At 44.5% G+C, this 22085-nt stretch overlaps 1 protein-coding gene across 6 annotated transcripts in view; it reads left to right on the top strand.

Moving 5' to 3' along the window:
• The window catches only part of DYM (dymeclin), a 210659-nt gene extending 192163 nt beyond the window's left edge, over nucleotides 1-18496 (top strand). For all 6 annotated transcript variants that reach the window (XM_079330337.1, XM_079330336.1, XM_079330339.1 and 3 more), the window contains one exon: nucleotides 16015-18496. In XM_079330337.1, coding sequence (XP_079186463.1) covers nucleotides 16015-16164 — 150 coding nt within the window. In that variant the 3' untranslated portion in view covers nucleotides 16165-18496. The remainder of the gene's footprint in view (nucleotides 1-16014) is intronic.
• The last annotated feature ends 3589 nt before the right edge of the window (nucleotides 18497-22085 follow it).

Raw genomic sequence — 22085 nt, 5'->3', positions numbered from 1 at the left:
AAGATGCTGTTGGGCTGTGATGAGCAGAAACCATTGCTGTTAGGAGTGAAGTTTTGGAGAAGAATAATGTCACTGGTGACATTTTCTAACTGCAATCTGCAATGAGGAATGTACACCATCCTGTTGCTGTCCATACAGCAGAGCATCCTTGCTCAAGGCAGTGAATGGTGGGATGCTGGTGTTGGCTACTCTGCAAGCTTTGTGGAAGGGAAGGGTCAGGAGATGACTTAAAAACTCCAGTCACTAACGGGAGCATTGGGATTGCCAAAAGACATCAGTCAAACATTTCTTTATGCACAGCTGAAGTCTGGCCTTTCATTGCAATGTGAAATAACCAGAGAGGGTAGCAATAAGTTCTGATTTTTTCATGTCAGGTTCTCAAGACACTGCCCTGGCTGTTCGTATATCTATCTTAATTTAGGTGTGCAATTTAAAAATAAATTAGTCCCAAAATTTAATTTTTCAGTGGTACGTAGAAAGACAGCGTAATTTGAACTGGAAGAAAAATGTTTAAACTAGGTATTAGGGAGGAATTCTTGACTGTGAGTGTGGTGAGAGCTTGACACAAGGTTTTCCAGAGAAGCTGTGGCTGCCCCTGGATCCTTGGCAGTGTCCAAGTCCAGGCTGGTCATTGGGTCTTGGAGCAGCCTGGGACAGTGGAAGGTGTCCCTGCCCATGGCAGGGGGTGGAATGGGATGAACTTCTGAGTCTCTTTGAATCAAAGCATTCTATGATTCTCTGATTCTCTAACTAAAAAAAGGGCACAGGTAAGAAACTTTTAGTGGAAGAACTTAAACTTCACACAGGTTCTAACGTGAAACAGTCTGTCTTTGTGTATCTGTTGTTTGACACTAGATACATTAGATTGATTTTATTAAGGAAGCTGCTGAAAGAAAGAGATAAAAAGTACAAAGCAATCAGAAATCAGGCCGTGGAGAAACAGGAGGATGGGAAAGCAGTGTGAGTTTCCAAGTTGCTCCCCATGACAACAGAGCTCTGACCTGAGTAAACAGCTCCCTGCACGTGTTTTTTCAAAGCTACTTCCATTCTGCTAACTGCTGCCCTGCCACATCATTTGAACTCTGTTAACCTTCAAGGATGATCCCATTTTTTTCTGAAAGTGAGCACAGAGGAGCTTCCCTGCCCAAAGCTGCAGAGCTTTGGCTTTGCAGGAGATTGGCAGGAACCCCACGCTCATGAGCAGCCCAAAATTCCTTGTCCAACACATCTTACAGGAGGGCTCCCAGCCAGAGCCCAGCCCCTGCTCACTTCAGAGCTGTACAATTGCTCAAGCTAAACAACATTCCCCAAGTCTCCCTCCCTAGAAAGCCTCCCTATACTTTTATTACGTTTTTTGCTGTGACTAAATCTGCTTCACATGTGTTGCAGCCTCCCCTCACTCCATTGCATATGTTGTGAGTCCAGTGAAAAGTCCAGTGCCAAAGGCACATGACGTGTTGTTTCCAAATATCTTGCAACTTTGGTCAAAATAAAGTAAAATTACACTCAAATGCCCTGACCCCTTTCTTCCCCTTCTCAGTTGAAAGCAATTTCCAGCCCACATGTTCCTTTTCTACTGCAAACCTTCAGTGTAGGCAGAGTAGCTGGAAAGTATAAAAAGTTGCACTTAAAGTGAATTTATTAATTTATTTGATTAATAAAGTCCCACATTATCCCCCCTCCATCAAGGAAAAAAAGTATTAACCACTCTTTAAATAAAATGTAAAATAATATGTCAGAGGCCAACAAATTTATCCCAAGAGGAGCAAAATTTAATGACTTATGACAACTAAATATGAGATAAAGGGAGAAAAAAATCATGTAACTTCTAATTATACTGATCCAATTGCCTTTCCACTTTTAAGGTTTTGCAGTCTTTTCTGAATTAGTCTTTTGAATTAAGTTTCTATAACATGTGGCAGATTGAGAAAAACAGTCCTCAGAAAATTTCTGCCCTGGATGACAGATGAACTAGATAATGGAGTATAATCTCTTCCATTTTCATGATTTTGACACATTTTCACTTCTGTGTGTATGTTTAAATCAAGGAATCAAAATAAATTTGAGTACAGAATATAAATCCCAGACAAAATTACAGCTTTCATTGCAGTGTTGGGTTAAATGTAAACAGCAGGAATGTTACTGATATCTTCTAATTAAATGCATAAATCAGAGGAATGTCTTGAATGTTTACAGCAACTGTACCAAGAAGTGAGAATGAGGAAGAGACGCACTTTGTCAGCTGATGGTTGCATTCTCGTACAGAGTTTAATTTTGTTACAACCTTTGATACAAGTTGCAGAGCTTCTCTCCGGTTGATTTACAGGCTGTTTGTTCCTGGCCAGGATGATTAGGGATGGAAATGGCTTTTTCCTGGCTAAGCAGGCGTTTTCTCATGTCTATCATCATTGCGGCTGGGGACTCTGGTGGTAGGATTTGCAGGGCAGCTGGTTTAGGCTACCCTGACTTTTTTGTAGCTGTAGATGTTCTGGAGTATCAGATGATGGTATTGAATCTTAAATCCATGTGGATTTAGGCTGGGCTTATGATAAGGTTTTAATGCTAAACCCACAATCTGTTGAGTTCACAAACAAAGGCTGATTTTTCTTGACTGTGTCCTCATGTTGGCACTTGTGCCTTAACCCTACCATGCTCCCTTCTCCCCAGGTTTTCTCCTTGCCCTGTAAGTTGGAAAAGCCCTCTTTGACCATTGAGTCAAACCATTCCCCAGCACTGCCAAGGCCACCACTGACCCATGTCCCCCCAAGTGCCACATCCACATGTTTTTGAAGTCCTCCAGGGATGGGGCAGCCACAGCTGCCCTGGGCATCCTGTGCCAGGGGCCTCACCACTCTCACAGCCAAAAATTCCTTCCTGATACCCCATCTAACCCTGCCCTCTGGCAGTTTAAAGCTATTACCCTGATATTTAAACTGTAGGGAGAGCAACCAACCTCTGGCTCATGAGCTGGGGCTTGAGGACAGACAGTGTAGCAGTGGGGTGAGAATTTCTCATCTTGATGGTGCTGCAGCAGCATCCAAAGCTCCATGAAGAAGATTTCTCTTCCTTCACCACAGCAGGTGAGATGTCAAAAACCAGAGGCTGGATAGTTCACTGGGGGAACGTCCTTCACGTCTATGGGAGACAGGTAGCTCCAAAACATAGAAGGAAATCTTGTGTCAGTAGAGTGGAGTGGGAGGAGAGCACAGGCCTTAAACTTCCATTGTGTCCTTGATGTGAGACCCACAAGATCCAAGTGGTGCCTGTAGTTCTGAGCACAGAGTCACACAGCAGAACTTTATTTGAATTCCTGGTTCTTATCTGCCCTGCCAGGACTTGCCAAGCTCCATCCTCCTGAGCTAAGACCAGCAAAGCCTGATTGTTGTCACCAGGGTAAACAATCCTGGCCTGAATGCACAGGGAGGAAGGGGGCAGGAAGGGGGAAGATATGTTCAATAATAATAGGACATACCAGCTTTTATGAAAGAATTCCCTAGCCTGAGGTGGGGAATTCTCTAGGAATGTTTGATTCATGTCCTAAAGACAATTTTTATCAGAATAAGTCTTAATACAAGTGAAGTGTCAGTGAAAGCAAACAAATCTGGAAATGCTGCATCCAAAGCATAGTGAAACAGAAGACACAAGTAATTTTTATTCATTATTGAAACAGCAGCTCACCTGGAGTCCATTTTTCAGGTTGAGATGATTGTTTGCATTAGGAAAAAAAATGCAGTTTCACTATAGGAGGGTGCTACTTTTCTAACTGGTGTCTGCAGGATGATGCCAAGTATATAAATCTGTTTTGGTTGCAGTCAGCTCCTGACTCCCTGTACTCAGGCAGTCAAGGAGATTGCCCAGTTGCCCTGGTTCAAGATTTGTAAAGATATCTTAGCACCTTGAAGGAGTCCTTACCCTGCTCATACCTACCCTTTTTCCTTTCTACACACTGCTGGCCTCTATCACTGATAAAAGCATGTTTAAAATACCTCATTTGAACTTACTGCTATCACAAATTCCATTAATGTAATGGAATATAGAATAAAATAATGGACAACCTAAAAATCTATTTCAGAAAAGGCATCCTGGTTATTTGTTGAGATCAACTTAACACAACCCCTGATTTTGATTTGTCTTCACAAGACTCTTAGTATTAGGGGAATTTTTTTTTAATAAGGCTGTGAAGTCCACATTCACAAAATAACTGTGAAAACGTACACATTTGGCACCAGCTCCTTGTCTGGCAGTCCTGGCAGAGATAAGGCTGCAGTCTGGCACTGTGTGCTATGGCTGGAAAGGTTTTGCTGTCACTTGACATTTCGCTCCTCAGGACAAATAAATGGGATTTCCTGCATGCAGCGGGGCAGCGCTGCTCATCTCGCAGCACAGTCTGTCTTTTTGCAGGGGCTTGAAATACTTAAGAAGGGAGTATGTCCACTGGGGTGTACATTTTCCAGTTTGGGGAGATTAGGGAGCCAAAGGTCTGCCGTCTCAATAGGGTGTTAGTCAGCACGTCCTGAGCTTCAGGCAGATAAGGGTCCACTTCCTAGGCTGCCCTGATCTGAGAGTTAACAGTTGGTGACAGCGAGTCTGTCTCTGTTCTTAAGTCATTGTTATAATTTTTTTGTAATATTTACAGGCCTGGCTCTCTCAGATTAAAAAGTACAAAATCAAAAGGAGGTCTTCCTCCGTGGGCTGGGGGAGGATGTTTGGGCTTGGCAGCAGCCCCAGCGCCGCGCTGGTGGGAGGGACCGGAGCAGGATGTCGGCGCTGCCTCGGCTCTGAGAAGGAAAGCTCAAACCTTGCCTAACGACCTTCCAGGAGCCCTCCACACCAGCAAACGGGCTGCAAATGTCAGCCCCCGATGCAAATCTAAGGTGTTAAACTCGGGAGAATGGACCTTGTCTGTGTGGTTGATGCGTGAAGCCAAGGCAGTGCATCAACCCTTGTGCAGTGATAACGGAGAGCAGCGTGGTCCCAGTTGTCCAAAGGAATGTTCTTTTTGGCTTGGTGGGATGTTTTGGAGGCAGTGTTGAACCAGTATGTAGTGAAAGCATGTCTGGGACCTCATCACTGGAAAAGTATGCAAACTGAATCACTGTGCTCTTCTCCTGCCACCTTTTGTGTTAGGGGAATTTGTTCTACACAAATAAATGATAAAACAAAACAACTGTGACGTGGTAGTAACTCTAGATTTAGGGTGAAAGAATCAGGGAGATGAAAACAGCATTTTGACCTCTCAATCCTTTGTCGTTCTGCTGGATTACCCCAAGACTGTATTAGAGCAGAGAAAGGTCATATAGTAGTTTGCAAAAGGAAAAATTCTTAAAGTGTGAAATTAGTGGGGTTTATACTGTTGTTGTTCTTCAGTCCCTTCCCATCTCAGATGCTGAAGAGCAGAGAGGTGGGTGCTGGAAACTCCATAGTCTTCATCAGCAAGTGCAGTGTGGGACTGAATCCGATGACAAAATCTCCTGCTCCTTCTCCAGGGTTGAGGAAGAAAATTCTAACCCTGGGCATGACAATTCCTATGAAGGGAGTGGGGGGGGGGAAACGATTGAGAGAACAGTAGTATTTATTACCCTGGGTCAGGATATGTCCATACAGTTGTCCATACAGTGTTCCCAAAGTACATCCCCCTGTGTGGGTCACGTTCTTAAAGTTCAGCAGATTCCTTCATTGTCACATGTCTCCAGCACCTTCTGCTGGTTTTGTGTTGCTGGTTGCATTTCACACACCGTGGAGAATTTTATTTGCACAACAGTTGTATCTTTGGTGGGAGTAGAAGTCGGGCAGCAGGGAGAGGTTTATCTGGGGTTTGTTTCAGGACGGTGGGATGGTGCCGTGGCCTAGGTGGGGCAGCCATCCGTGATGTTATCTGGAGCACAAAGCATTTCCATGATAAACAACATTCCTTGTATTTTAGACTAGTCTGCTGTCAAAGTCAAAACAACTGCCCTGGCTGAAACAGTAGCACTCGCTGCTTGAAATGTAAAATATATAATTGGCTCTAAGCTTTGTCTAAAACAGATTCTCCATGTCTTTTAATATATGGCTGCACATATTAGTGTACATTCATTATTCAGCATGGTTATTTTCTCCAATTGTTCGTGTACTTCACAAGCCCTTTAAAATTCTTTCCAGTGAGTTTTTCCTTATTGTTAAAATTTAATAAATTGTATCAGACTAAAAGTGTGTATCTCACTTTTCAGAAAATAATTAGCAGATGATTGTCTCTGACATGAGCAGTGGAATATTGTTGGGCATTTATAGTATTGCCTTGTTTTTTGAAAAAAGCTGATGAAGGGAATATATATCTGTCATTTTTATCTAAAATTTGAGGGAGAATTCCAGATACACAACTTAATTCTTGTCTACTGCCTTCCCTTACAATAGCTCCAAGAGGAGACTTTGCCTTTCCCACCCCTACCTCATCCTCCTTTGAGTTCTTCCACATTGTTGCAAATAATCAAATTCCCTGGGAAGAATTATTTTGGTCCTGAACCATAAAGTTCTGTTTGGCAAGTCCTGAACTGTAAAAAGCCTGTTTTGTTTTATATAAGGGTTTCCCCACCCAGTGTCATGACCAGGTGAAACTGGGGTTCTGAGAGCACCATGAGCTTTTTCTGGAGGGAGGAAGCATCTCAGGATGTCACAGATCACAGAATCACAAAATCATTTGGATTGGAAAAGTCCCCTATCAAGTCTAACCATTCCCCCATCACTTCCAAAGCCACCACTGATCCATGTCCCCAGAGCTACATCCACACAGCTTTTAAACCTTTCCAGGTTATATGCTCCAGATCTGCAGAATTGATCTTACCCTGCCTTTTCTTGCTTCCTAGACTTTATAAACACATTTTCTGTCTTCTGCAGAGTGATACAAACACTCTGTGTGCACGTACAGACTTACAGCAACTTGAGTTTTTGCCCAGTTTGAGATCTTCAAAGAGGTGTTCCTCATGAGATGTTCCCAACTGATTTATTGCTGCCAATTTCTTAAATTTACCTTTTGCACACTTGAAAAGTGGCAGAACCATAGAATCACTGAATGTTTTCAACTGAAAGGGACCTTAAAGCTCAGCATGTTCCAACCCCTGCCATGGGCAGGGACACCTTCCAGGAGCACCTTCTCTGCTCAAATCTCACTCATAAAACTCTGGAAAGAAAAAAATTCAGCCTTGAATCAGCTTTGTTTGGCAAGTGAGTGGTATTTTGGGGTTTGGAAAGTCTACATAAGGTGTAGGGTTTAATTCTGAGACCTTGGAATTTATGTATTTCTAAGCCCTTCTTTGAGGGTACTGCCAAAACATCACGGTCCTAACTGTGAGTTGAGGCATCCAAAATCTAGTTCTAATCTTGTAACCTTTTGTTAGCAGGTCTGCAAGTCTTCTATGTAAAGGTGTCAGTGAATGAGTGATTTCTAATCTCACTTCAGTTTTAACAGAAATGTTTGCTGTAAACATACTGTTTTTTGTGGTTGTATAAAGCCTTGCACATTAATCTAGAGAAGGATGGCTTGCAACCAGGCACAGGAAACCAGGGCTTAAAGTCATTTGCATCTTCCTTACCCGTGGTAAAAATAGGGACTTCTGTTATGAAATGTGCATTTTCTGTAAATCCCATGGTAGGAAGGGCTTAAATGTCTGCTTCATATCCATAAAAGTTTTGTGAGTTGATAGACTCATCCCCATTTGGGCTTCAGGGATTATTCTGTTTTTCAGATTTTAATTCCCTAAATTCAAAAGCACACAAAGGATTTTACTTATTTATCTGAGTGGTCAGTGTATGTACATAACAAGTGCTCAAGCAAGGTCAGGACCAGAACTGTTTCTGTCAGTTGTGTCAGTGGCTTTGTCCATTCCATGTGTCTAACTCTCTTCTTGGTTAGGTTTGTTTTTTTTCAGTGTAAAAAACATCCTTTATTTGAATTGTTGTTGTTTTGAGGCTGTTAATTTTTTGCTCAGACCTATGTTCTTTCTTCTAAAAAGCCACCGTATTTTCTGAGAATTACTGTTCTTTCAGGTTAAGCTCTGAAGTGGATGAAAAATCTTTTTTGTTGATGGTACCTCATTTGCAGGTCCTGCCTTGGCCCTCATGCTTCAAGTGTAATTGCATACATCAGTCTCTTTCTTTTCTTTTTATTTGGTAAAGCCAACATGTGTTTTGTTTCCTGCTGTGTTGTAAATGTCCTTGTAGTGTTGTTTTCCAGCTCCATGGTCTGACAGCAGGTCTGACTCCTGGCTGTTGAGCAGTCCTCTTGGAAAAGTTCTGGAAAGGTCTGTGTCCATCTAGATAACATGGCATAGAGAACAATCCTGACAGGTCAAGCAAATTCTACCTAGACCTGTAAATCCCTGAACTGTGGCTATAAATGCTTAAAATGTATGGAGAGATTAATGATAATTAATAGTGTGTGATATGTAGGTTTGGTTCAGTGTTTCATCTGATAGTCTTTTCCTCCCATTCCAAAATTCCTCCAGGTAGACACAGGATCTCTGAAACTGAATAGGGATCCCCTTTTTTTCTCAAACCAAGGGATTTTCACAGAATCCTGGAATAGTTTAGGTTGGAAGGAAACTCATTGCATTGCAATTCCCTGCCATGGCAGGGACACCTTCCACTGTCCCAGGCTGCTCCAATTCCATCCAGCCTGGCCCTGGGCACTGCCAGGGATGCAGGGGCAGCCACAGCTGCTCTGGGCACCCTGTGCCAGCCCTGCCCACCCTCCCAGCCAGCAATTCCTCCCCAATATCCCAGCCAGCCCTGCCCTCTGGCACTGGGAGCCATTGCCTGTGTCCTGTCCCTGCCTTGTCCCCAGTCCCTGTGCAGCTCTCCTGGAGCCCCTTCAGGCCCTGCCAGGGGCTCTGAGCTCTCCCTGGAGCCTTCTCTGTGCAGCTGAGCACCCCCAGCTCTGCCAGCCTGTCTTTATAGCTGCTGACCAGTTGTCCAGTTTGTTTTCTGTGCTGTGTGGAACTAGCCCAGAGTCCAGGTCTTTTTGATGTGGACTGAACATACCCTGAAATAAGTACCTGGCCTTGTCCTAAGCTCAGATATATACATTTATGCAGTGCTTTTGGAATCAGATTAAAAGCCTGGTATGAAGACAAAAATGGCACAATTTGTGGCTATTGTAATTTATAAGCAATGTTCCTTTCCTGAAGGGAAAGAAACAAGTGTGTATTTGTTTGCATCTCTGAATTTCTAGGACTTTAATTCTCTCATTATTTGCTATTCTATCCCAGACAGAAAAGCAGTCTTCTTCTTATGGTACCCTGCAAAGCTTTGTGCCCTGGCAGGTTTGCCACAAATATTTAACTCATTTAAATCATTGTGGTTTTACCAATAATTATCTAGGCAGAGCTGTTTGATTGATTTTTCCCAGAATGACCTGGCTTCTCAGTACTCTATAAAAAAATTAGTAATTGCTGAACTCTGACCAGAGGCACGTCTGCTCCTCTGGCAGTAGTTCACATCTGACACTGAAAATTCACTGCTGAACATTTGTTTTCTTGCAGCTGTGGTTATACAAATCTTTACTCTAAGTGATCTGAAAACAGAAATCACATATCAGTGAAACTTGCTGGAACAATTCTCTCCCTGTAGATGAACTCTCTGACCCTCCTGGACCTGGAAGACTGTGACCCACTAGAATGTGGGTTACCTGTCTTATGGAATTTTACTCCCTGGGAACAATGTTGTCTACTACAGCTTGTGTAGTTGCTTAAACCTTCATAGTTCTATTACTATAAATAATACTGTATTTAATATGTATTTATTAAATAATATGTAATGCACTTGTTATATTTAGCTTGTGCACAGATGGTTTTGCATCTCTTATTAGCCTTAGTTTTTTATTTCTTTTTCAACCTCCCAGCTATATTCTGAGCTCCCATTTTCTTCACTGTCTTTCCGTTTGCACCTATTCCTTAGACAGATCTCTGAACAAGATGTGTGGCTCACACTTAGTCTAGCACATTTCCTGTTTGCTTCCTTCATCTCCTCACCATCATCCTCTATGCTGTGAGCCCGAGGAGGAGAAAAAGATGGTATCAGGCAGGTGTGGTGTAGCCCGTACAGATATTCACCAGAGCCACACAGACTTTCTGTCTGAAGTCAGGGAGAAGCACCAGTGACATGAACAGAACCCAAGAAAGATGAAACAGCTTTACTGCCCCATAGGAATTAAGTAATTTCAAAAATTCAGTCTGTCAGTATCTTAGAGCAAGCACTGAGATAGTTTTTTCCGCGGATTGTGGTCTGTTAAAGAATTTGAGTCCTTATATAAACCCAAATATAGCAATGTTTTCATATGTACCTGTGTATCCATACCATGAATGGTGTGTTGGGCATGATTGTTGAGTTGTGTTCAAGATCCTTGGCCATTAATTTAACTTACATTGGTATTTTGGGGACCAGATTTCCAAGTGGCATTGAGGGCTTGGCAGGCAAGTGCAGGTATCATTCCTCTGCCCAAAATCCTTGCAGATTGGCATGTTTGGTGCAAGGCAGGTTTTAGGGGCAATCCTTGCGGGGGTAAATTTTTATTATAGACCAAATAATAGAAACTTGGTACAGTGCTGTACCTGAGCCCTCTTTTTTTTCCCCTTGCTATTTGATGTATTTTGCTAATGAGGTCCAATCCTACAGATGCTCTGCAGGCAGTACTGCTATATTTAGCTGAAACAATATGAAACACATAATTTGCCATCAAGTCATTAGGTTACCAAACAGGATTCATGGTAAGCTTTTAAAACACAGAGAAATCCCATTTTCAGAAAGACTTTGAAGCTTTGGATTGATGTAAAGTTCACATGAATTTGACTCTCAAATGTGTTGAGACTCCTTTGAAAAGAGCACTTCTCTGCTCAAAGAGTCACCTGCTTTTGAAAATACTGACTTGTGCTTCATTGCTGTTTCAGAAACCAGAGTTTCTAACCAGAACTCCAGGAAAAGAGGGTTCTCCAGTTTTTTATTAATCCAGCTCTTTAATTTCTTTATTTTCCACAGTGACTGCCTTGTATCTTTGATGAACGCTGCTTTTCATCCAGCAGAACATCTAGATCAGGGAAGAAGCAAAGACATTGCCTGCATTACCTGAGTGGAGATTGTCCACTGACACAACACTCTAGCCTGAGAGCAGCTCTGAGGGCTCATTTGGAGGAAAGAGGATGTTTTATTTAATATATGGCTCAAGCCTTGTAGCTCAGATGCCACTGCACTGCCTGAAGCAGGGCAGGTGCTGCTCGCTGGCCGTGATGTTTCCTTCCTCAACGTTAACTGAAAAAAAACCAAACCAAAACAAACAAACAAAACAAAACAAAAAAAACAACCAAAAAACCTAAAAAAATCTCCCCAGTGTTGTTGCACTTCTGTGGTGAGGGAGTTACAGCAGTTCAGTTGTGTCTGTTCATCAGACTTCCCGTGGTTTTTCATCGGATCATGTGACTGACAATGCAGACAGTCACCAAAGTTCTCGGTCTGTCTCCTTTGTACCCTCGTCCCAACCACTAAATCTAACTTCTGCTTTGTCTGGCAGAAGAAAACAAGATAGGGTGATGTGGTGGGGTGATTCACCAGAGCTGATAAGTGGTGTCTGTGTTTGAACTGTGCCGTTGAAACCGTAATGTTACCTCTGTCTCTCGCGTTTTCAAGGACTTTCTCAGGCTGGTTCATTTTGAACTATCTGGGGTTGTCTGTCCCTGTAAGGGGTGGAAAAAAATGCAAATTACTCCAATGGACCTGTTCATGTCAAGGCAAAGAGTTCAGTAACTTAGATTGTCATATATTGGATCAGAAAAGGGTTTGGGTTGAGACCTTAATGCTCATCTCATTCCACCCCCTGCCATGGCAGGGACACCTTCCACTGTCCCAGGCTGCTCCAATTCCCATCCAGCCTGGCCCTGGGCACTGCCAGGGATGCAGGGGCAGCCACAGCTGCTCTGGGCACCCTGTGCCAGCCCTGCCCACCCTCCCAGCCAGCAATTCCTCCCCAATATCCCAGCCAGCCCTGCCCTCTGGCACTGGGAGCCATTGCCTGTGTCCTGTCCCTGCCTTGTCCCCAGTCCCTGTGCAGCTCTCCTGGAGCCCCTTCAGGCCCTGCCAGGGGCTCTGAGCTCTCCCTGGAGCCTTCTCTGTGCAGCTGAGCACCCCCAGCTCTGCCAGCCTGGCTCCAGAGCAGAGGGGCTCCATCTTTCAACACCATCCATCCATCCAAACAGGATGGTGAAGGAAAAAAAGGGATGATTCATCCCAAGCCAAGGTTTTCCCTCTGTCATTAAGATTACCATTTAAATGCCTTAGCACAGCCTCTCTTTTTCAGTGTTGCTAAAAATGAGGTTCATTGGGATGTCAGCAGCCAGGGTGCCAGTGTCTTTCCAGGAGTAAGCTGGACACAACAGCAGCAAGGCAGAAGAAAATAGATTTGTGTACTGCAGGTTTGATGTGCCCAGTTTGGGAATTTGGTTAACCATGATAAAGCCCTCACCAGTGTTGGCTGGGCTCTTGCTGGGAGTGCCCTGAGACCCGTGTGGTGCTTTACAGTGTCACCTCCTGTGTGTCTGCAGCACACAGCCAGGGCCCAGGGCTCTTGGTCACTCATTTGAAGCAGGACAAACAGGAGACAAATGGCACAAATCTGAATTTAAACATTCCTTGGACTGTCACGTGAAAATCTTGAAAACTTTTTTAAAATCTTAAACCTTTTTGGCATTAATCAAGCTTTTTACATGGTGTTTAAATCCTGCTGTTACAATTAGTTATAAAGTCACTCTCATGAAGAAGAAACTTTTGATGATTTGTTAGCAAATTCTGTTTTCAGTGAACACCTTATTAGTTCAACAATGTGGGTAGTTTTTTGTCTCAGCAGTGGATGGCTGCCATGGTTAATCTTGTGAGTTACATCATAGAATCATTGAGGTTGGAAAAGCCCTCTAAGATCATGGAGTTCAAACATTAACTCAGCAGCACTGTGCTCACTACTAAACCATATTCCCAAGTGCTACATCCACACCCCAAAGATGCTGGTTCAGTTCTCTCCATGCTGGGCCTCTAGAATTTCTCATCTTAAATGAATGAGAAAACATGGCCAGCACACAGCTGTGGGTCATTGCAGTCATCTAAAGAATGTGGATTTGAATTGCTGGCCCAGAATTCTGATTTTTCATGTCTCATCAGCAATGCATTGAGCTGTCCTGAGCCTGCTGTTCAGGTGGACCATCAAAAATCCATCAGTACTGCCATTATCTACATTTTTTTAATATAGACTTAATCAAAATTGTGTATATGTAGTGGCAGTGTGTATTACTGCTCTCCTTAAAAATCTCATTCTCCTTGTCTTCATTTCCAAGATACCCCCGCAGGCTGTTTGAAACATATGTTGAATATCAGAGAGTCCAGGCTGGCTGCAGTGAGTTACAGTCTTTAATCTGAAATTGATTATTAAATTGCTACGGTACGATCGCAATAAATGGCAACATTGATCAGCCTGAAGAGAGGCTGAGCAATAAAATCAATGCATGGCTTATTGCCTGAAAATATGAATGCTACCTGAGCCATTTTATGCTGCCCTTCCAGCTGAGAGATAATGGGACAGTAAGACCTGATAGTCTCAGATGCAGCTGTTGGAATTTCTGGTGAAGTTTTGTCTACTCTTTTAAGGCTGAAGATGTTTTTAAGCTGCTCAAGAACCCAAGGATGGTCCCAGGCTACTGCCATGAATGTTTGCAAAGCCAGTAGCTCACATCTGTGACCTGAAGGTGGAAAAAAAAAATAATTAATTAGTTAATTTTGCTAAAATTAGGATCTTTAATCACTTTCCCCCCCCTTCTTCCCTCCCAGAAGGGCTGCTGTGGGCTGCATCTCTAGTGTGCAGCCACCCCTGGGTGAAGAGTGGCAGCTGTGCAAGAATTTCCTCTGGCTGGAAGAGTTGCCATGGTGTAATGGTGAGGTTGAGCCATTCATTCTGCTGATGCAGTGCTGAACAGAACGTGCTCCTGTCTACACTGACCACAAGCCAGGAAGTTTTGGAAGGAAGTGGGGAAGATTGAACTGAGGATAAGCAGAGTAGAATGTCAGGTTTAAAAAAAAAATAAATACTAATGAAAATATACATCAGGGCTTGGTTGGGGGGTTGCAGAGGGGGAGGACAGGAGCAGTTTGAGAACTTGGAGCTGAGTTAGGAAGGGAGAGAAAACGTCAATGAAAAGCAGGATCTCACAAGGCTGGTGAGAAAAGAAAGGTTTGTTGAGTACAAAAGAGAAAAGTGTGCTGAAGAGAGAAGATAAGAATGCAGTGGAAGGGAGTTGGCATGACAGTAGGCTGGGAGATTGAAAGTGAGAGGTGGGGCTGAATATGGGTCTAAGGTACCTAAGAGTGAAAAAAACAAAGTGATGCAGGAGATTAAACAGGCTGGTCAAAACAGACTTGGAGAAGACAGGTCGTAGAGAGGTGGTAGAAAGTGGTTTAGATGCACAAAACAGCTGTGTGAGAGTTCTCTACCACAAACTGCATGTCTGACACAGGAAATTAAACTTGCTGATGTACCTTTGAGATTCTGGGCTTTGAAGTCAACAGGAGCTAGATGCAGGAGAGCCTTTAACAACCTTACCTCTTAGCTGTCTCAGTACCATAGAGATAGAGAGATAGTGCAGAACCTTTTAGGTTGGAAAATGCCTCCAAGATCTTGGAGTCCAGCTGTTCTCCCAGTACTGCCAAGGCCACCACTAACCCATGTCCCCAGGTGCCACATCTCCTTCTTTTCTACAACTTTTCTACAAGTTTCCATGTTTGTTGCCTCCAATAATACAAGTAACATGGGAGCATAGAAATTAAATACCTAACTCTGAAAACCAAGTGTCTAAGAAATGTCCCCTCAAAGGAGACTGATCCAGCCAGAATTCTTGTACCCTTAAGGCAAGGAAACAGCTCACTGAGCTCAAGAAATAGGATAGGGAATCCCTTCATTATTAATGGGCAAAGAGGCTCCTTAGCCATTGCTGTGCTTGTTCTGATCATGTCACACGGCAGAGTTTATTCTTAGTCTTAGCCACAGCCTTATAAATAATAAAATGGGTCATGTTTTATCTTACCCCAGTGATCATTGTAATGCGGCTTTTGCCTGAGACTCTGCCAAGCTCAGACACAGGCAATGTTTAGAAGGGGATAAAGTGAAGAGCACTGTACGAAAGTAGACTCAGCTCTTTCCAAAATACACACTTACCAAGAGTGAACCCGGTGGGTTTGCAGTGTGCACTGTTTTGGGAGGGGAAAAATGAGAAAAATGGGAACTCGAGGTTTCAGTGTGTCTGTCTCCTCTCTCTGGTGTCTGGGGACAGCACCCAGGGAGCAGCTGGAGCTGTGCCAGGGAGGTTTGGGTTGGATATCAGGAAAGGCTTTTCCCCCAGAGGGTGCTGGCACTGCCAAGGTCCCCAGGGAATGGGCACAGCTCCGAGGCTGCCAGAGCTCCAGGAGAGTTCAGGGATGCACAGGGTGGGATTGTTGGGGTGTCTGTGCAGGGACAGGAGCTGGGCTGGATGATCCTTGAGGGTCCCTTCCAACTTGAGATGTTGTGTGATCCTATGATATCAAACTGTGTTTATTATTTCAGCCTTTTCAGAGTATTCTCCTGCTAAGAAGCCAAGTACAATTAATTGAAAAATGTTTTTAAGGAAAAATGCAATAAATAGGTCTGTACATGCACAAGGCTTTTGAGAAGCTGCTACAAATGAGTTTTCCTTAAGACCTTTGTGTTTTGTAAAGGATTCACATATTCAGTCTGTTAACAGGTAAATGGATTGTGACCAACAGTAAAATACAACATGCTAATGTAGCATTTGATTCAAAGAAGAAATTATAAAAGACCTCCTCATCCTATAAATATTTTCCTTGGATTCTAGTTATTTAGTTCCTTCCATTATTTTTTTTCACCAAACCTCTTTCTTCAGTGTTTATGTGGGTTGTGTGTTTGCAAGCAGACATGCAAACCTTCCCTCACTGGACTCTGGCTTCTTGTTGCAGAAGTTCCCTGAGCTGAAGTTCAAGTACGTGGAGGAGGAGCAGCCCGAGGAGTTCTTCATCCCCTACGTGTGGTCCCTGGTGTACAACTCTGCCGTGGCCCTGTACTGGAACCCCCGAGACATCCAGCTCTTCACCATGGACTCGGGCTGAGGGACAGCCCAGCCAGCCCAGCCCCACTCCTCCTGACAGGAATCTGAACCTCTGCACCCCTTCCAACCTGACCCCCTCCAGCTGCCCCCTCCGACCCCAGGACAGTGCCCAGCCCAGCCTCAGGCTGGGACAGGCTGGTGTGGGGCACTGATGGCTTGTAGGCAACCTTGTGTTTATAGTCCATAACCTAGAGCTTGTTTGATGAAAACGAGGCCTTACACATGGGGTGTGATGTTACTACCAACCACAAACCTGATCGTCCTTTTAACTTAACGGGCTGAATGAGATTGCAAGCTTTGATTTGGGAGCAGCGTTTGTATTTTTGGCTCTTTCAAGCAGGCAGCTTCCTTGGGTCAAGCTTTTTATGGTCTCTGGGATGCTGCTGTGGGTTGCTCGTTGCCTAATCCCATGTTTTCACTCACAGCCCTTTGTTTCTGTGGCACTGTCAAGGCTGCAGCCCTTAAATTGCTGTCTATGCTGTCATCAGAGGGAACTAAGCAAGCAGCATCTTAATCAGGTTAGCTCCCAGGCAGATTCAAAACACTTGATTTAGATGTTTATGGGAGGATTTTCAATAGCAAGTCTTCTGTTGTTGACTGGCAAATACTCTCCAGAGGGCAAGAAACACCTGCTTTCAGAGTCAGGTCCCTTGCAGACTTGTTTTTCTGTGCTCCTGTGCAAAATTGTTCCTGGAAATTGAACGTGTAAGGAAAAGGGGGGGGAAAGAAAGTCCAAAGAAAATAATTACACGATTGTAAAATAGACTTAGTGTCCTGTAAACCTGTGAGTAATGGTGACAGTGTGTTTTGGGGATCCTTGACAAAACTCTGTGTTGAAAACCTCCTGTTGGCTTTTAAGGTTTTATGGCAGAAGTATAAATTTATCTGAATGTAGGATATTACTCTCTTTTTTTGTTGTTTTCAAGTGCCCTTTCCTGATATACCTGTTTCAGCAGTGGGAAAAGCAACAGAAGTGGTGTGATTTTTGAAAGAAATCTCATTTTTTCCAAGTGGGGATCATATTTTGGGGATGCCTGTTGCACACACGTGCACCCACTCTCCTCGTCCCACGTGCTGCTGTGTGGGGGACTGTCACCAGTGCATTGCATGCCAAAACTTCAATTTCAAGGAATTAGTTCCTGAAGATGCGTGGCAACCCTCTGTGTTCACTGCCTGCTCCAGCATGTTCTGTTTGTTGACCTGAGGAATCGGGTGCATTTGCTTTCAGAAAGTCCTTTGAATGGCTTTAAATAGAATTTCTTGCACCCTTTTGTCCCTCTGAAGGATGTGCTAAGATTGTACTTTCCTTATATCTGCTTATTTAGAGACAGAAGTCCATTTGAGTCCTACACAAATGGAAATGCTGGCTTATTTAAAAAAAAAAAAATTAAAAAAAAGCTTTCCAAATTTATTTAAATATAGCTGCAAAGGGATATATACAGCCTATGAGCATTTAGGACTTTGAAATGGCAGAAGCTTTTGACAAAAGACAATGGTAAGACTGGAGATGCAGTGTTTTCTTAGGCAAATAGGAGAAATGAATGAACCATGACTGAGCTGCACATAAGTTGATCTGTATTTTGGATTTATTCTGTTTTATTTTGGTCTTTGAGCAAATGTCAAAAGGGGATAACTATTCTTGGTTACTGTAGTGATTTGTAATTTTGTCTTTATTAAGAGACTAAGAGTGTTTGTGAGTCAACAGGGCTGCCCAGATTTGGAAAGGTCAGTCTGAAGATGCACTTTTAAACCATGGATTCTAAAGCTGCTGGGCTGGCTCAGTGTTCATCTGTTTTTAAACACCCTGGGGTGAGCAGAGCCAGAGGGGCCCTGCCAGGGCAGACACTGCTCAGCCAGGTGTCAGACTGCAGAAAACCTGATTTGTCTGTGAAAGGGCTTTTCACAAGAGAGGGGCACATAAAGCAGCAGTCTGATGGAATAGGACAGACAGCTGCTGAACCAGCATCAGTGTCTCACAGAAAATTCTCTCACTGTCCTCCCGTTGTGGTGACACTGAGGTGCAGAGAGTTTGTTCTGATTTCCTTGTGTGTTTCATGAAATGCCCTGCTCCCAGGTCCCAGCTGGTTTGGAACAGCTGGAGTTACCACCTAAAGCCAAAACAGCCAGACCAAGATTTAGGCAGAAATCCATGCTGGCCCCATTGGCTCTCCCCAGAGCTGGAGTGTGACGTGGGCCTGGCAGTGTCCTGACATCTGCAGTCTGGTACAGTCACAAATACTCTGTTTTTCCTTCACCTTAGGGATCCTTTTCATTACTTTGTGTGAAAGGTTTATTATGCATAATTACAAAAATAAAAAAGGTGAAACAGTAAATACAGGGTGGTGTGTTTTATGTCACGGGGCTTGGCGTGGTCATCAGCCCAACCTGATTGAGGGTTTATATTGGTCCTTCACAACATGCAATTAAGAAAAATGTAATTTTATTTATTGTATGAAGTAACTCAGTAAAATCTGGTAAAAGAATGAACATGTCATGCTGCAGTGTCATGTGGAATGTCACCTCTTGCCAGCTCAGCTTTAGTTGTCTGGAGGGACACTGGGAACCTGCAGCCATGGGGGAAGCAGAAAAGGGACAGGGCTGTCCAACACAGGGATGTGTTGCTGCACCCTCAGATTCTCTTCCCTGTCCATTTCAGCTGATGGTGTCTTTGGTTTTGGGGTGTGGGGTTCATTTTGGGGTTTTGGGTGTTGCACCAGGACCTTCTCCTGACCATGCTCATATTTGGGGTACCCTAACTGTGGCCTTCCAGTGCCTGAAGGAACAGACAGGAGAGCTGGAGAGGGACTTTGGGAAGGGGCCTGGAAAGACAGGACAACAGGGAATGGCTTTCACTGCCAGAGGGCAGGGACAGATGGGATTTGTTGTTACCAGCAGCTGTGGCTGCTCCTGGATCCCTGGCAGTGTCCAAGGCCAGGCTGGATGGGAATTGGAGCAGCCTGGGACAGTGGGAGGTGTCCCTGCCCATGGCAGGGGTGGGACTGGATGAACTTTAAAGTCCCTTTCAACCCACACCATTCTGAGATTCTGTTGTAATATTCTTGCCTGAGTGCTGATCACTGTTGTCACCACCTGCCTGGGCTTCCTGAGCAGCTGAGAGGGAAATCCATCACTCCAGGGCTGGGGAGGAGAAGTCAGGTCTGCCTCAGAGGACCATCCCTTCCAGAAACCAAACAGGCAGAAATCTCAGCTGCTGTGTAAGTTGTTGTTAATGTGGGACTTGAGGAGCCCCATGCACGTGTCCCTGGTGAAAGAAATCCTCCTCCTTCTGGCAATAGAGTGAAACTCATCTTGCTGTGAAAATGAGATGTCGGGGAGGGGACTTGGAAGATACAGATGCATTGGGCATCATTCACTTTGGCAAAAGCAGTCCAAAAACCTGCCAGATTTCTTGGCATTTCTTGACCCTAATAGCCTAAAACCAAAGAGTATTGGCAAGTTACAGGGGGAAAAAAAACCCCAAGCTGTTTTGTACGTGCCAGTAGATTGTTGATCTACCAGTTAAACAGGAAAGGAAGAAGCAAACAACTCCCCTCCCTTTTTTGGAAACTAAAGACTTTGTACAACCTTTTCTACTGGTTTTATCATTGCATATGTTGTCTAATTCAGCCAAGTAAAGGTCAGATCTCATATTTAGTCATCTCCAGGCTCTCTTGTAATTGATTGGGGTTGGTCTGCAAAAACCCCACCTTCTGTGCTGAAAGAGCAGGAGTTTTCTGTATGACTGCACTTCCTCAAATCACCTGGCCACTGCAAATCCATTCCCATTTCTACCCATTCCCCCTTTGTCCACCTTACCTAAAAACTTGTACCATTACTGTAAAACAGCATGCCAGCTGCTTTTGTGTTCGACTCATTAATTTTGGGATTTGAGGAAGTTGTTATTACCTTATTTATGGTCTGTTATTGCCAACAACTAGCAGTGTTTAAGGTAACAGCTGCACATCTGAGAGCAAGACACAACAACCTGGTACTGAACTGGGTCCTGAAGCCTCAGCAGAACCCGTGGTGGCTGTGTAGGGTGCAGGTGCCCCACGGTTGGTTGTGGGGTTTAGGCTGGATGGGGCTGGGAGTTGTTCTGGGCTTGGCCAGAAGGCTGGCTTCTAAACTTTTAAGACTTACTCATTGTTGGTGCCTTTGCACAGGTCAATGGCACTCAGATGTGCGAGGAGGGTTCAGGGAAAGGATCAAAGGCTGGGAGTTGCCCTGTTCTTTTCACTTTCAGGGAAGGATCCTGTTGGCAGGACATCCCCGGGCTGCTGTGACATCACCGGCGAGTGCTGCGGGCCTTCCTCCTGCTGAGACATCAGCGCACGTCAGCAGAAGCTCACTGCCTGATAACAGCTCTGCCAGCTGAAGATAATGGCATTTCGCAGACAAAAGGGCAGCTCTTCAACCTCCGCTGACCCCGGCAGCAGAGCTGTTCTTCCTGCTGTGACTTTGGGAACAGCGACTCGTAAAGAGCAGGGCAGGGAGGTGCTGTGGGGTTGAGAGTTTAAAGTAATTGTAGTGTTAGGGCTGGAAGGGGCTTTAAAGATCTCCGGAGCCCCTCTGCTCTGGAGCCAGGCTGGCAGAGCTGGGGGTGCTCAGCTGCACAGAGAAGGCTCCAGGGAGAGCTCAGAGCCCCTGGCAGGGCCTGAAGGGGCTCCAGGAGAGCTGCACAGGGACTGGGGACAAGGCAGGGACAGGACACAGGCAATGGCTCCCAGTGCCAGAGGGCAGGGCTGGCTGGGATATTGGGAAGGAATTGCTGGCTGGGAGGGTGGGCAGGCCCTGGCACAGGGTGCCCAGAGAATTGGTGGGGCCATAGAAATGGCTGCAGAGTTACATGGGCTTGCTCAAAAGCAGCAGCCCGTGAGCTACATCCCTCCTTTGCAAGCCCCTGACTAGAGATTTTGGCATCCCTTCTCTGGGAATACCAGGGATGTCCCTGGAGTAACAGCTCTGTAGAAATCCTTTGCCTTTTGAGGGCAGTTAACCCCGAACTGAAAGGTTCCAGCTGAGATTACAGCTCGTAATCGTTCAGTCATCGATGCTGGGTTATTGCTGGGTGGATGCATTTCAGATGTTAGGGCTGTGCTGCTTGCCTGCAAATGAATTTCTCCATGGAAATTGTGTTTGGTGTTGGAGGCTCTGCTACCACCCATGCACTGTGACAGCACTTACATGTACTCAGATAAATGAAAATGTCACTATTGGTGAATCCCTCCAGATCACGAATCCAATACACCATAGAGCTGCCAAACTGGGACAGTTTGAATGAGAGATTTAAAGAGGAGAGATGATTTTTAATTTTTTTTTTTTTTAATGCTGCTGAAGCGCACGGCATAATCCTTCATCATCACTTTAAAAACTGTCTTAAAATTAATCCAAAATGAATATGTCTTGGCAGACGTGAGGAAATGTTCAGCTGTACATAATGTTTTTGCCAGATGTCTTGGCAAACTAAATGGCAGACTTCAGTCTTCCTTGCAGTCACTTTGTGCTGCTGAAAGCCCTGAATGTGATGGCACCCGGGGAAAATTGAGGATCCGGAGAGGAGCAGTGACAAAGTAGGTGACGTCCCAATGATGCTGCCCTGGCCCCTCCTCCTATTTATGAAACGACAAAAAAATGCTTTCCAAAGAGCAAACCAGCTTATTAAAAACAGGCAGTTCAAACTAGGAACAGCTGTCCTCAGCCTGCTGCTTCTATTTTTGTCCCTGGAGCTGTTGTCAGGGTCTGTCCCCTCTCCCAGTGCAGCTCCTGCATCCTGTCTGCAGTGCTCCCCCCATTAATCCTGCTGGGTGTGGGGCTGGGGGTGCAGGGGACCAGGGGTGCTCAGTCCCACCAGAGCTGGCTGTCCCTGTTTAAGAACTGTATCAGCTTGAGAATAATGGGAATAAACCACTTGGGCAAATCATG

This window comes from Erithacus rubecula (assembly GCF_903797595.1).
Source record: "Erithacus rubecula genome assembly, chromosome: Z".
Classification (NCBI taxonomy): domain Eukaryota; kingdom Metazoa; phylum Chordata; class Aves; order Passeriformes; family Muscicapidae; genus Erithacus; species Erithacus rubecula.
Note: the sequence above shows the minus strand (reverse complement) of the source record. Positions and strands in the feature narration are given on the sequence as shown.